The 16,261-nt window shown below is 40.6% G+C and overlaps 1 protein-coding gene across 2 annotated transcripts in view; it reads left to right on the plus strand.

Moving 5' to 3' along the window:
- The window catches only part of MAP3K20 (mitogen-activated protein kinase kinase kinase 20), a 210,707-nt gene that overhangs the window by 182,188 nt on the left and 12,258 nt on the right, over nt 1-16,261 (plus strand). For both annotated transcript variants that reach the window (XM_053597117.1, XM_053597118.1), the window contains exon 17: nt 15,801-15,917. In XM_053597117.1, coding sequence (XP_053453092.1) covers nt 15,801-15,917 — 117 coding nt within the window. The remainder of the gene's footprint in view (nt 1-15,800; nt 15,918-16,261) is intronic.

A 16,261-nucleotide genomic window follows, 5' to 3' on the forward strand; every position in this document is an offset into this window, starting at 1 on the left:
TGGGCATTGTGGCGGGCGCCTGTAGTCCCAGCTACTCCGGAGGCTGAGGCAAGAGAATCACTTAAGCCCAGGAGTTGGAGGTTGCTGTGAGCTGTGTGAGGCCACAGCACTCTACCGAGGACCATAAAGTGAGACTCTGTCTCTACAAAAAAAAAAAAAAGGAACAGCAAGAGAAAGCGTGTGACCAACCTGGGTGAGGTAGGAGAGATTTATTGTTGACTTTGTATTAAACATGTGCTAGCTCTCATACCTGACCATGACACTGAAGCCATCTGTGAACTTACATAAACCAATCCTAGAATAAATTACTGTCCGATTCTGTACTATGCCAGGTATGCCAGCCCATGCCCTGGCATTATGAAATAGTGCTTTGAACTGAAATTCCACAAATGTGCTTTGAATTGAAATTCCAATTCCCAGCATGAAAACGTTGTCACCTTGACTCTTAAAGGTAGAACCCAAGGGAAAAAAAAGATTTCCTCCAAATCCCAATTAACTGAATTCTTATAAACCCTTTTTCATGGAAAAGGTGAAGCCTTTATGTCCACTCCCATCTCCATGACTAGAATAAGGCTTCGAAGGGAAAACTGGAGTTTGGAAATTGTGTCCAAACCTAAGAGTCTGTATAGTAGAGACATTTGTTTGATTTCACATTTTCTTCTGCAAGTAAAATGAAAAATCTGTTCTAATAGCCATTGCAAATAATTTATGACAATACTCTATCAGCTACATTTTCCCTTTGCATTTGAGAAGGACCACCAACTAACTACTGTTTAAAATAGGTAACTTATTAAAAAAAATTTTTTGAGACTGTCTCACTCCATCACCCTGGATAGAGTAGCGTGATATCACAGCTCACAGCAATCTGAAACTCTTTGGCTCAAGCAATCCTCTTGCTTCAGCCTCAGCTGGAACTACAGGCACCTGCCACAACACCCAGCTAATTTTTTCATTTTTTTGGTAGAGACAGGGTCTCTGTCTTGCTCAGGCTGGTCTTGAACGTCTGAACTCAAGCAATCCACCCACCTTGGCCTCCCAAAGTGTTGAGATTACAGGTGTAAGCCACTCTGCCTGGCCCTAAAATAGGTAACTTTAAACCTACTAAGAGCAAACAATGAAAATACAACCCTATACACAAATATGCAAATATACTTAGAGGAAAAACCCTATCAATCTTTTATTCTGAGAATTCATAGTAAATTATTTTTCTTAGCGTCATTTTGCAATCAGATGGATTATGGCACAGTACGAAGCTGTGGAGTCGTGCAGGCCTACGTGCCTTCACCTACTGCCGTAGTCAGGAATGGCTGCGGAGACACTTCGCTCATGATCTTAGTTTTCACTGCCACAGCCTTCTGGACAGCCAGGACCTGACGGGGCTTCAGTCTCACCTATGTTACAAGAATTCCTCCACAAATGAAATGTCCCTTTTCTTTTCCTTTTTTGAAACAACCTGGCAGGAAAAACATCATGATGGAACCAAAGGCTTCACTGGTAATTTAAATTAATAACTGAGAATGGGCCAGGTGTGGTAGCTCGCATCTGTGCTTTGGGAGGCTGAGCCAGGAGGATCTCTTGAGGTTAGGAGTTCAAGACCAGCCAGGACAACATAGCAAGACCCCCATCCCTACCAAAAAATTTTAAAAATTAATCAGGTAGGACACATCTGGAGTCCTTGCACTAGAGAAATTGAGAAAGGGGGATCAGTTGAGCCCAGGAGTTCAAGGCTCCAGTGAGTTGTTATCAGGCTCCTATATCCAACTTGGGTGACAGAGCAAAGCCCTGTCTCTTAAAACAAAAAAATGAAAATGAATTTGACCCATTTACTTGGCCTGTGATTGTTACAGCTCAGCATCATAGGAAGCATTATGCCTGTTTTATCCAGTTCATGAAGAAACTGGAGGGCAGAGAGATAAAACGCATTGTCTAGGCGGCTCCAATGGCTTAGGAAACTGACCACATACACCCAGGCAGGCAGGTTCTAACCCAAGCCAGGCCTGCTAAACAACAATGACAACTGCAACCAAAAAAATAGCCAGGTGTTGTGGTGAGCGCCTGTAGTCCCAGCTACTTGGGAGGCTGAGGCAAGAGAATCGCTCAAGCCCAAGAGTTTGAGGTTGCTGTGAGCTGTGAAGTGACGGCACTCTACCAAGGACAACTTGAGACTCCATCTCAAAAAAAAAAAAAAAAATGCATCATCCAGAGTTCTCCACCTAGTAAGCCTAATACTGCCCCTTTTTGGAAAATATCATCAGCCCCCTCTGATATACTTGGTAATAAAGAGGTATTTTTTTGAGTCAGTTAATAAATACTACACTGCTGCTGTTTTTGTTCTGCATGCAAAGAGCCTTATTTATGTTTTGTAATCTAAGGCCTTTGACTTGGCACAAAAGAAAGCAGCTTCCAGAATCTCTGGCAGCTTCATGTACTCCCCAGGGTGGCAACCACCCTTTTTTATTGAAATATTCAGCTGCACAGTTTATTATTACATATCTCTTATCAGCTCACCAGTCAGGAATATTGATTCTCAAATTGCCAAAGGATAAACCATGAAATCACCCAGCAGTTTTCTCACCAAGATATTTTTGAGACTTTATGTCATAAAAATTCAAAAGCAGAGTTAGGAAGGAACCGTTTGGGGAGTCGTCTATTCCATGTGAGCTGAACAGTCACAGACTTTGTCCTTGCAGTTTTGATTTCCTCTTCTCCTTAGTGAGGCAAAGGAAACCAGACTGGGGATCAAAACTGATCTCCTGCCATAGATAGAGAGTGAGGTTAGGGGAGAAGTGACAGAAACGATACCCCATCTCTCCCAATACGCTGGCTACTGTGGACCCTTAAATAGAGACTAGGCTTCCAGACTCAAGCCACCCCTCCCAGACCCACTGTGTCTGGGTTTTTTTGAGAGATATTTTGAAGAGGCAAGAGAACCAGAAAGAGAAAATAAAGGAAGCTTTTTTTTTTTTTTTTGAGACAGAGTCTCTCTCTGTCACACTGGCTAGAGTGCATTGGCATCATCACATCTCACTGTAACCACAGACTCCCAGGCTTAAATAATCCTCCTGCCTCAGCCTCCCTAGTAACTGGACTACATGTGCATATAATCATACCTGGCTAATTTTACTCTTTTTGCATAGACAAGGTCTTGCTATGTTGCCCAGGCTGGTCTCAAACTCTTGACCTCAAGCAATCCTCCTTCCTTGGCCTCTCAAAGTGCTAGGAATACTTATGTGAGCCACCACACTGGCCAGAAGGAACATTTTGGAGAAGTGGAAGCAGACAGCCTCACACCCTCACGGTGGAAGACTTTCTCCCTCTCCGGCCTTCTGTCCTCATCATTGTTAGCACCTGGCCGCTTCTCCATGACCCATGGGAAGAAATTCAACCCATAGTTCTGCTTTTCCTGTCTGTCATCCGTAGGTTAAAAATTCTGCTTCCCGCTTGTATTGTGCATTTGGGTCTTTATTAGATTGCTTATAAAACGTTGCATTTAATAAACTTAATTGAATCTCCAGGACCTTTCTCAGAGCACTCTAAGTATTAAAACCTGTCAAACAGGGCTTTTTTTCCCTATTGTGCAATTTTTATAGATGAACAGATAAACATGAATAAAATAACAGAGCTCAAAGAAAAGGATTTTGTAAGGAAGTATAACGCCAACATCTTTTGTAAATTTCAGAACAGCTTTTCTTTACTTTATCTTGCATTTATTAAACAATGCAGTGTAGAGAAGTTTATTTCCCATGATCAACCACTTTTGGGGAGAAAAACTCCATGTACACACTCAGGTATTTGTATGCCTAAGTATACAAGCTGGCAGTGGCAGGGTTCTATAAGAAATACAAGCATTGGCTGGGCGCGGTGGCTCATGCCCGTAATAGCACTCTAGTAGGCCGCTTGAGTTCACAAGTTCGAGACCAGCCTGAGCAAAAGTGAGACCCCTGTCTCTACTAAAAAAAATAGAAAAACTGAGGCAAGAGAATCTCTTGAGCCCAAGAGTTGGAGGTTGCTATGAGCTATGACACCGCAGCACTCCACGCAGGGTGACAGCTTGAGACTCTGCCTCAAAAAGAAAAAGAAAGAAAGAAAAGTGTCAGGGAGAAGACAGGGCAATACTGGCCAAAAGGTATAGAGTTTTGATTATACAGATGAACAAGATGTCCCAGCCTAATGTTTCTAGTTAATAATGGTGTGTTAACATATACTAAAAAATTTGCTAAGAGCTGGGCATTGTGGCTCCTGGCTATAATCCCAGCACTTTGGGAGGCTGAGGTGGGAGTATCACTTGGGACCAGGAATTCAAGACCAGTCTGGACAACATAGCAAAACACCATTTCTTTTTCTTTTTTTTTTGGCCAGGGCCAGGTTTGACCCCACCACCTCCAGTATATAGGGCTGGCGCTGTATACTGGTGCTGCCTGCAAGACACCATTTCTACAAAAAATAGAAAAATTAGCCAGATGTTGTATTGTGCATCTATAATCCCAGATACTTGGGAGACTGAGGCAGGAGGATTGCTTGAGCCCAGCAGCTTGAGGTTACAGTGAGCTATGATGACACCACTTGCACTCTAGCCCAGGGCAACAGAATAAGGCCAAGTCTCAAAAAAAAAATTGCTGAGAGGGTAGATCTCATGTACACTTTCTTATCACAAAAATAATAACAAGAAAAATAATAATAAATAAGAGGGCAAGAGGAAACTTTTGGAGGTGGTTAAGTATAGCATAGGTTGTGGTGATGGTTTCACGGAAGCACATGTTATTGCCTGAACTCATCCAGTTATATACATTAAATACGTACAGCTTTTAGCATGTCAGTCATACCTCAGCAAAGTGGTTTTCAAAAAATGAAAAAGAAACTCAAGTTTTAATTGACAGCCAAGAAGCAAATGCAGTTCAGAATTTTACAACTGCATAACTCACTCTGATACCTAATTACAGAGCATGGCGGTGCACTTTGTCAGCCGGGCTGGACAGCCGCCTATAGAGCTCGAGCAGAGCTGAGCGAGGTGCTCAGTGCGCACTTGCTGATGGATTGACAGGCATGTGTACAGCTCGCGTGCCAGGAAATGTCTAACAACAGGAGAAAACAGCCCTGATCCGTGGCGTTTGCCAATCTCCATGGCGTGAAGACTCCCACCATGGCCAATTCCAAGTTACCAAGCTGACATCATGGAACTTGAAATTGAGAAGAGCTGTGAGCAGTGGGCTTGTGAGTGCTGGCTCCAGCACACCATAGGATCCTCCTCAGTCTCTTACTCAAGATTACGAATTCCTTTTAAAATAGCAAATTGCAATGCAGCCTGCATGATAAATCACAGGCCGGAAGAAATTACCAACACACTGTTGCTGGTTACCAGCTATAATATAGATGTCATTAACTCAGAGAGAGCTCCAGTCTCCTAATGAGTGGTTGGCTTATGGCTCTGAGGTGACCATTGTCTCAGAGTGTCCTGTTATCTCATACAGATCATATCAGATGAAGCGAAAATTGGGATTCAGGTTTATAAAAAGGGAGAATATACTATGGAAATAGGGAAACGATTTAAATTTGTGCCTGTCTTTTAAAAATGTTGAAACAGTCGTAGTTGGAGACTCCATGGTGACAGGCACAGTTGTTGATAGGAATAGAGATCTTTGCTTTCAGAAGCAAGTTTTCAAAAGCCTCCGAGGGTCACTATAAATTCTGCAGCAAGAAGGCCTTGATATTCACACTGATTTGTGTTTTCAGGACCAAAATTAAATGTTAAGAATTTATCGGGCGGCGCCTATGGCTCAAGTCCCATATGCCGGAGGCGGCGGGTTCAAACCCATCCCTGGCCAAAAAAAAAAACACACACACACAAAAAAAGAAGTTGCTGTGAGCTGTGACACCTCGGCACTCTACCAAGGGTGACAAAGTAAGACTCTGTCTCAAAAAATAAAAAATAAATAAATAAAATAACTTCGGATTTGAAAAAAAAAAGAATTAATCAACTATACAGGGACAGATTATGTGAAGTAAAATGAAAAGCACTATGTTGGAAAATCAAGCATGTATGACAACCATCTCAATCCCGAATTTGATTAGAATTTGAAATGAGAATAACTCAACTGTAAGCAGTGCCTACTAACTATGCCAGTGTTTTTTCAAAACGTATATGTACGATGTATTTCTTCTTGTCACCCTTGAAGTCCTAGGGTGAGAGGAGAAGAATTTACCAGGTGACACATCTATTTTTATATTTTCAGGGTCCTGGATGAAAGTTTATTTGCAGCAAATTTCCTAGTATTAGAAAAATTTTTTAAGCCGTACTTAGGTAAACAGATCACCTTCTATGCTGGTGAAGAAACTCAGTCTGGGATAGAATAGATTCTTAATTATTCAAAAATCAATAGCAAGACTTACTATTCTTTTTTTCAAGATGAAGACCTAGTACCTTCCAATTTCAAATACAGTTCTTAAAAAAAAAAAAAAGCCCTTTGCAAACATGTCAACCAACATCTGAACCCTTTTAGACAGTCAAGTGTGTAATGCCTCGTATGAAAGTATGTCTCACTCGATTTGTTTTACTTTATTCTAACATCATCCCCAAAGTCCCCTTTTTACACATAACTCAAATAACAACTCCAAAAAAGGCAATATAGCAACCTTATCTCCACTGAAGTCTACTTGGAACCAATCTGCCCTGACCTTAGACACAAGCCATTGTTAAGGGTATAACGCATTTACATATTTTGCAATAAAACGTCAGTTATTTGCATTCCTGTGTCAAGTTTTATTTGATTCTTTCACCTAAAAATGACTCATTTTCCTTTCTTGTATTTTAAAAACCAACTACTCTAAGCTTGTTTGAGAATAATCAAAAATTGCCCATTTAGCTAGAAGTCATTTTCTTTTCAAAAGGCAAATGTTATTTAATCTTTCAGCTGTTCATTGTGCCATCATAAATACTTTCTTTTCAGCACAGTTGTGGGGACTGAAATGAGCCCACTAATTGCCTCCCATTTCGACTGACATGTGGTGGTTTAGTGGAAAGAGAACACAGCAGGGAGAAGGAAATAGGAGGCTGAGAAAATGAGAGCTAATTATTTTCCCTGCCTCATGTCAGGCTCTGTGTCAGCCTTGTTTTTACAAACTGGAAGGTTTAGCACTAAATAAAACAAACTGGCGTCATGTTTTTATATACTGGCAGTGTCATGGAAGCAGCTGCACATCTCAAAGACAATATAATGCCTGCGTTCGCATGGACACCATCTGACAGACACTGTGAGCCACGGCTAATGAGGATATCACAGTGGTGCCAAGTGAAAGGTGCTGAATTATGTATGATTCTTCATCAGTACAGCAATAGTCCTGTACATCATTATGAGACATTGTTTTGCTGAAGAGATTAAAACCTTCTTAGTTCCAGACCCTGCAACCTATACGCTCTGAAAGAGGTTATTAATGGAATTTTTAGGGAGAGTTTCTTGTGGATTTCTTTTTGGTTGAAAAACAAATCTCATGGGACAAAGCCATGGTGGGTCATGACACTGTATAAATAAAGAAGAGAAGCAAATTAACCATACTTGTATTATCTTCCCGTTAAAGGCAGCATAATAAAATATAGTGTAGCGGGGTTATACTTAATGATAAATAACCCAGGTGCTATCACGGGATGTTCTACTCTCCTGCCTTTAAAACAGCAGGTTGCAGCAGCTGAGCTAGATAATAGCGACGTATGTAAAGGGGCCTAAACCGTCAATTTTGGTCGTTCGGTTGCATGACCAAAATTTTTATCATATTTTTATTTCATCTCTCATTGCTTCTTACATTTCGCAACAGTCAGGTGCCTGCTATGAGACTGGTTCTTTCTACCTCCCTTGAATCTTAAAAAGTTTCTTGCTACCTCTGTATTTCATGTTTTAAATTGTTTCTTCAATGCGGGCCTTTTTGCTGAAACCCTGAACATTCTCCCATGATTTTATTTTCTCTCTGTTCATAAGAGGAGGGTGGAAGGATAGGGAATTTGAAAATCAACCTCTCTTAAGAGTCGACGTGCCCAGGATGGATTCCAGTCCCATGAAGTTGAATGACCTTGCCACAGAGCTCCCGGTTTTCTGACCCTCAGTCTCTTCATCTGCAAAATGGGGGCAGTACTATCTGTAACAGGGTAAGGCTGTGATGCTTATATAACATAGACAAATGTCGAAAACTCTATGCCAGGCATATACAAGTATATAATGTGAAGTCCTGATTTTGAACATTCTAGAACAGCCAAGTGTAATCTGTGATGATAGAAATCACATTAGTGAGGATCTCTGGTTGTGGAGGGAACTTGCCGGGGAAAGAGAATGAGGGAACATTCTCGAGTACTAGAAATATCTTGCTTGTACTGATGGTTACATGGGTATATACATCTGTCAAAACTTTACCCTTAAAAAATCTGTGTCTTTTGATATATGTCAATTATACCTCAGTAAGAAAATACATTAATTTTTTTTTAATGTCTGTAACCTTTAGGTAAAGGTGATCTATAAAAATCTGAAAGCCTAATTTCGGAGTCTGGAATGTTCTGAATAATATTGGTCCTAGATTTAAAAAAAAATTAATCTATAGTGTTGATATTTGCAATTAAATTTTGACAGGGAAAATATATATAGAGAGAGATTATTGTCTCTGAACTACCCAGAACTTTAAAGTTTGATTTTTTGTGTGCCTCCTTCAATCTTGTTTTCTATTTGGAGAAATTACTGCTATCGTGATACTTTTTTTTTTTTCTTTTTTGTGATTCTTTTCTTTTTATTCCCTCACCTTTTCTTCCTTCCTTGAGGAGAAGGGATGTCAATGTTTGGCATCACTTGCACTGGCTTGGAATGCTAAAGAATTTTAAACAGCTTGTAAAGGGTGTAAGGGTGATTTCTCAGAAAGAGATAATTTAGTGTCAACCAAGTGTTGTTTAGGATTTTATCTTCACAGTGTAAGAGTTTTTGTTTTACTTGGCCAGTACTCTTAATTCAGAAAATGTTTTCACATAATTGGCAATCCTGATGCAGTTCAAATGGAATGCTTTCTCATCCTCCATTAACCACACTTGCTCCTAAAATTATCCAGGTATAAACATACATATCCTGGGCACACACCGGAATTGTCATATTTTTCATGCGTGTCAAATGAAAGAATTCCCGTCTCACCAACAAAATTCTGTTTGTGTCTTGTAGCTTTGCACATTGGAAAGCTTCAGGGAACTATTTTTTGTTACTCAAAGCTCTAGCAAAAGTATTTCTCAGTGCCCAGCTCTGCTCCTTGGGCCAGTATGTTTTTCCTATTGACTAGCAATTCGCACTCCCTAGAAATGTTCATCAAAATACACATTCAAACAGTGGAATGTCCTACTTGATGGGAACCTAGCTAAAAGCCATGGTGGTCAGGGCCTATCTTCCTGACATTGTTCCTGGTTTAGGGAGCCCCACTGAGCCCACAAAGCCAGCCAGCAGCCGATTGGAAGGCTGGAGGAAAGTGTGTCTGATTTCAGATTCCAGTGGCACCATATGCACTTTTAACAATGATCTTCGTCAACAACGAGGAGGAAATTGGCTATGTTGGACTTCCTAGAGATGGTATTTCAATCTCTACCATGCAACCTATACGCTGACAAGGAATTCACCAGGATAATTTAGACTACTTGTGTTTTTGCCTTTCATGTTGATTTTGGAAAGTGAGACTTCCCAGTACTATAGTTCTTACTTTTATTAACCTATAACTAGGAAAAGTTCAGGATTCAGAAAAGACTGAGGGGAAACCTGCTTTTTGTAGCGCCAACATACTGCCGTAGTTCAAATCTGAACTCATCTCTCTGTGCTTCAATTTCCTCGTCCAAGATAAGCTTCATGGCTGTCAATCACGTTTAATATTAATAGTGCTTCCAGACATCTACGGCGCTTATTAGTAGGGCTGAACTGACATCTCCTGAGGTAGGGAAGAGCAGAATTGGGGTTATATAATCCACCTATGTAAGAAGATACAAATTATTCCTTCTATTTATTTCTTAAAATTGGTCATTGTTATGTTGCCACTTAGCTGAATTTTTTTTTTCCAACTCTGATCGTTCCCTGATACCAGAGTAGTTCATATCCCTTGACTCCAGCCCAAATGAGGTGCTGTGACCTAGCCTCCCTGCTCAGGCAGGCTCTCTATCTAGACTGCTTTTCACATCCCCTGTCCACCAAAGCCCCCTTGCTTTCTGTTCCATTCCATCTTGTTTTAACCTTTATTTTTTTGCAACAGAGTCTTGCTCTGTTGCCCACACTGGAGTGCAGTGGCATCAGCCAAGCTTACAGCAACCTTAAACTCTCAGGCTCAATCAATCTTTCCACCTCAGCCTCCTGAGTAGCTGGGACTACAGGTGCCTGTGATGACACCAACTAATTTTTCTATTTTTGATAGAGACCAAGTCTTGCTCTTGCCGCTGGTCTCAAAACTCCTGAGCTCCAGGGATCCACCTGCCCTGGCCTCCCAGAGTGCTAGGATTACAGGTGTGAGCCACCACGCCCAGCCCCCATTCTATTTTATCCCTGTTTGATGACAGGCCAGCCGGTCTAGTAAGCTAATTGGAGCCATATCGGGTACCATATTGGTAACAATAGTAATTACTCCTTTTTGAGCTCCTAATTTGGTTTTGGCACAATGCTGGTGGCTACTGTATTTATATAACCTCATCTAACCTCCCCACAACACAACTCACCACTTGTGAAGAAAGAACATGAAGTTCAGAAAGCATATGCTGGCTAAAATTAGGGTGGAAGGGATTCATAGGTTAAAATTGTGATCTTCTACCTTGGCCTTCAACATTCCATCAGTAAAAGTTTAATATGTAATCTTTTCCCGTATTAATAGGAATTATCAACACCTTAAACCAACTGAGTGAATAACGAACAGTTTAGACCAGCAGGGGTGAGAAGGTTTTGGAAGTGGAGTCCTTTGAGGCACACTTCCCCCCCCCACACACACACACACAACTCTCTCAGAATACAGAGCTATACACTTTTGATTTATAATTGTCTAGACTGAGAGTTATTCACAGACTTTCAAAAGGACTCTTGAATATTGCTGATTCAAAAATCAGTACCCACCTTTCTATCATTCATATCAAGCCAAAATCAATAATTTACCCTGGTAAAAGTGAATTTTTTTTGTTTTTGAGTCAGGATCTTACTATGTTGCCCAGGCTAGATTCAAACTCTTGGGCTCAAGTGATCCTCCTGCCTCAGCCTCCAGGGTAGCTGGGACTGGGTCGCTGGTGAATGGCTTTAAAATTAGGGTCCATTACTACCAAGATACCGGAAAGGTAGCAATTGCGCAAGTAAAACACTGTTGTAGGCTCATAAATTTGTGAAATTTTGAAACTTTTGTTACTTTTAGTAACATTACTGATGACTTAATTCTTCTTATTTGTTATGAAAACCTTTTCGGTGATCAATGGATTAAGAACTTGTTACATGGCATCTTTGTCTGCACTGCAGCTGTGCTCTGTGGAACTTGGTAACTGTGGCTTAAAGCCTGGTGGTTGTGGACAGTCCTCACTGACAATGTAAGATCCATCAGCTGGTAAAAATGCTAAAGATGCCTTAGGTTAATTAGCAATGGAGCAGAATTTAAGGCATTCTATTACTCTCTTTGTGGATTACTTGTCTTAACTAGACTACAATGGCATCACAGAGACCTGAAAAATACCTAGGAGCTACATGAGGGCACTGCCAGGTTAAGTTAATGACTGGGGTGAATCTTGCGTACTCTCTTACTTTCTCACCCAGCTTTGCAACGTGCAGTACCTACTGTTTGATGAAAAGGATAATGCCCTCCACCCCATGATTTCCTTGATTGTAGGGTTTTTTTTTTCCTTCTGTAGCTATCTTCTTTACAGTTCAGGTAAAGGGCTTTCTTTCAGATAAGAGAGAAAGAACATTTAAAAAAATAAAACATTTGGGGGGGCACCTGTGGCTCAGTGGGCAGGGCACTGGCCTCATATACTGATGGTGGTGGGTTCAAACCTGGCCCTGGCCAAACTGCAACAAAAAATAGCCAGGTGTTGTGGCAGGCACCTGTAGTCCCAGCTACTCACCACTTGGGAGACTGAGGCAAGAGAATCGCCTAAGCCCAGGAGTTGCAGGTTGCTGTGAACTGTAATGCTATACAGCACTCTACCAAGGGTGACAAAGTGAGACTCTATCTCTAAAATAAATAAATAAAACATTTATAACCCTATTGTTTGGATCAATGCTTCTCCAAGTTGGAGTTTGGAGAGCATGGAAGCCATCAAGGAAGGAACAACTGTGGCTACTTGATTTTTCGGTTGTATTAGCAAATCATCTCTGATGCTTCTCTCTCCTGCCTGTTGTCAATGTCTGGCCCCCTTTATGGGGCTCAGCAAAATGGTCCAGTGAGTCCCTCTGTCCTTCCTGACTTTGGAGACAGCCTGCCTTGTGCTGCTGTGATCCCACGTGCACCACTTACTGGCCAGGAAATGCTTGGAAAGTTCCTTAACCTGCCTGAGTCTCATTTTTCTCATTCATCTAAAGGGTAAACAGACCTCACTTTGGGGGTTATTATGGATATCAAACAAGATAACGTGGTGTAAGTGCCCGGCAACATGCCACACGCGTAGTGAGCACTCCATAAATGTGACTGACTTCCTGTCAGTCTGCTACAGAGACTGGGGTCATGGGGGATCTCCAGGGTTAGGAGATGAGACAGACCCAGAGCGAGTCCCGGCGTTTACACGCAGCTCAGGGTCTTTTGACTGTGCTTTTGACTAACTGCATTCCCAAACTTGACAGGCAAAAGAAACAGAACTAAATAAACTCATCTCTTCTAAGGCTTTTTATTCTAGCCACTGCCTTGAGGAGGCTCTTGCGATTTCAGAGGAGAGCAGTCTAGACACGAGTCATTATCTTGCCCAGTTATCTCAGGGCCCACGTTGCGGGGGTTGCAGTGGCTTCAAAACAAAGAAATACGGAGAGATTTGTCAATTCTGAGTGACTAATTTGACTTATGTTAGCTAAGAGCTAGGTTTTCATTTTATTGACTAGTAGACCTTCTCCTTCACTAATTGGCTTTTTATCTTGTAAGTGTGGCTGGGCAAAGAGGAGCCCCTCCTCAGACGTGGGCCCTGCTTTGTTCTGCACATTGTCCAAGGGCTTTCTTGAAACATCAGGCTCCCCAAGCTTCCTGTTGAAGCCAACGGGTTTTCAACAGCCTCTTCTATGATGCCCTTCCATGAGAATTATGTCAGTTTGCTCTAGGAATTATGTCAGTTTGCCCACTGTCAGGAGGGCATTTTCTAGTTTCGATATTGAAGGTGCTAAGTACCTCAGCGTTAATCTCTCAAGAATCTTAATGCTTGATTCTTCAAAAAATCAGAAAAAGAAAATGTGAATTTATGGTTCAGAGGTCAAATTTGGTTCAAAAACATGGGTTTATTTTTCCTTGAATTGCAAACCCAGTTTTTATCTTCCAGCATTTTTATTATTAAAATATTCATACAGCAAGGTTGAAAGAATTTTACAGCAAACCCTCATACGCCCACCCCTAGAGTCAACCATTAACATTTTACTCTCCTTGCCTTTTCACATATCTATCTATCTATCTGTCTCTCTAGCCATCTGTCAGTCGTATATTTCAATGCACTTCATAGTAATTTTCAGGTATCAGTACACTTCCTCCTAAATACTTCAGTATGTTGGAATTCATAAAAATGCAGAAATATTAAGTGTATATTCAAATGCATACACCTGTATAATCCAAACCTCTATCAAGAGTACTTGACAGTTCATGTGTACTTCAGCCGGGAAGGACACGTTGGTGCTGGGATATCCATCAAGGACAGTAACTACCATGGCTTCCAGTGCTTTGGCCAAACCTCAGATGAGTGGCCTCTTGGCCAGGTGCCTGCGGATTCATATTGTTGGAGCATTTGTTGTATCCCTGGGTTGCAGCTTTCTATAAGTTTTCTGTGACTGAACCAAGAAAGAAGGCATATGCAGATTTCTACAGAAATTATGATTCTATGCAAGATTTTAAGGAGATGAGGAAGGCTGGTGTCTTTCGGAGCATAAAGTGATTTTGGAATATAAAGAATTTCTTTGGGGGTGGTGCCTGTGTCTCAAAGGAGTAGGGCACCAGCCCCATATACCGGAGGTGGCGGGTTCACACCCAGCCCCTGCAAAAAACTACAAAAAACTATTAATAAATTTTTAAAAAAGAGTATTTATATCCTCAGAAGAGTCCCTCATACCCCTTCTCAGTCAGTTTCCATCTGCAAAAGCAACTACTCTTCTGAATTTTTTCTACCATAAGTTACTTTTGTCTGTTCCAGAATGTCATATAAATGGAATTGTTAGTTTTTTCATGTAATACTTCTTTCACTCACATTAATTAATTTTTTTTTTTTGAGACAGAGTCTCAAGTTGTCCTGGATAGAGTGCTGTGGCATCACAGCTCACAGCATCCTCAAACTCCTGGACTTAAGCAATTCTCTTGCCTCACCTTCCCAAGTAGCTGGGACTACAGGCGCCCGCCACAACACCTAGCTATTTTTTGTTGCAGTTGTCATTGTTGTTTAGCTGGCCTGGGCTGGGCTCGAACCTGCCACCCTCAGTGTATGTGGCTGGTGCCGTAACCACTGTGCTACAGGCGACGAGCCCACATTCATGTTTTTGAGGTTTATCCATGTTGTTGCATGCATCAGTAATTTGTTCCTAAGTAGGATTACATTCTATGAATGTATGATAAAGCTGCTAAGAATATACCTGGATGAGGCTTTTTTCATTTCTTTTGCGTAAATGCCTAGAAGTAGAATTTATGGATTATATAGCAGGTGTATATTATGTTTTATAATAAATTGCCAAAACTTTGTCTAAGGCAGTTGTACCATTTACATTCACACCAACAATCTATGAGAGTTCCGGTAGCTCCAAATCTTAGCCAACGTTTGATGTTATCAATCTTAGCCATTCTGGTGAGTGTGTAGAGTGGCACCTTGTCATGTTTATAGTTCATATTTTCCTAGTAACATCATGCAGAGCACTTTTTCATTATGTGGTGATTTTACTGAAAAAATTAGGTTACCATCGTTACAAATCAAAACCAACATAAGAATTTAGATTCCCAACCTTTCATGAAAGGTTAAAGGACCTAGCACACCTAAGCTCATACATCCACAGGGGAATCGTCAATGGAAGCTGAGGAGTAGCTGCTTTCAGGGCAACTGCTCTTTAGTTCCCCAGAGTCCCTGGACCTTCCCATAACTTTCAATTCCCATCATTACCTCCACTTGCAGGTTGTTTTCCTTCATGTTAGGAGGAAAGTGAGCATTTCTTGCACCCATGTTATTATCAATCTGGGAAAATGAAAAATAGATCTAAAAGGCTTTATATTTCAAAAAAGGTAGAAAGACCACATTTCTTCGTAGCAATGAGAAAATATTCCTACAATGTGTAATATGTGAATTAAATGAGTCTATTTTGAAAGGTTACAACTTAAGGCTCTGTAATGAAGCTGCCTGGCTTTACTTTTTTATTATCTTGCTGGCCCCTTTAGGATTTTGCGTTTGAAATTTTGATAATAGAGCACTCAAAGTGATAAATTATGTCTCAAGGCTGCACCAAAGGGGGGTTATTTAGATATACAAAGGGATCTAATTTCATGTGCTTTGATTGAAAAAGGGGGGAAAAAACACTCCAATAATACTTCATTTAGAATATTTTATGTGTTATAAAACATTGAGACTAAAAAAAAATGTTTTGCTTTCTCAAATTCTACAATTTTGCTTTTAATTCCAGGATTGTAAGTGGAAAATGTATATGGAGATGGATGGGGATGAAATTGCAATAACCTACATAAAAGATGTGACATTCAACACAAACCTACCTGATACAGAGATTTTAAAGATGACAAAGGTAGGGTTCTATTTACGGCTTAAAAGCTTTTTTGAATTGAGGGATATCAAACAAAGACATTAAAATACCCCAGCGGTGTGCTTTTGTGCTTGCGATGGCTCACATCAGCTCAGCTTCAAGCTGGCTGTTGAAAGGCACATTTTATTTAGCAGATTGAAATCATAATAGGTTTTTGTTAAAATTCTACTTATACATGTGAACTAAAAAGCACTGCAAAAATGTATCATTTCTTTTTTTTATTTTTCTTCTATATTCCTTCATGTTTATTTTGTCATTGATTAAAGGAAAGAAAATGCTATTGATGAAAATATTTACTTTGACCTGAGTCCTTTTAAACTTTGAAA

Source organism: Nycticebus coucang, chromosome 7, assembly GCF_027406575.1.
Source record: "Nycticebus coucang isolate mNycCou1 chromosome 7, mNycCou1.pri, whole genome shotgun sequence".
Taxonomy (NCBI): Eukaryota; Metazoa; Chordata; class Mammalia; order Primates; family Lorisidae; genus Nycticebus; species Nycticebus coucang.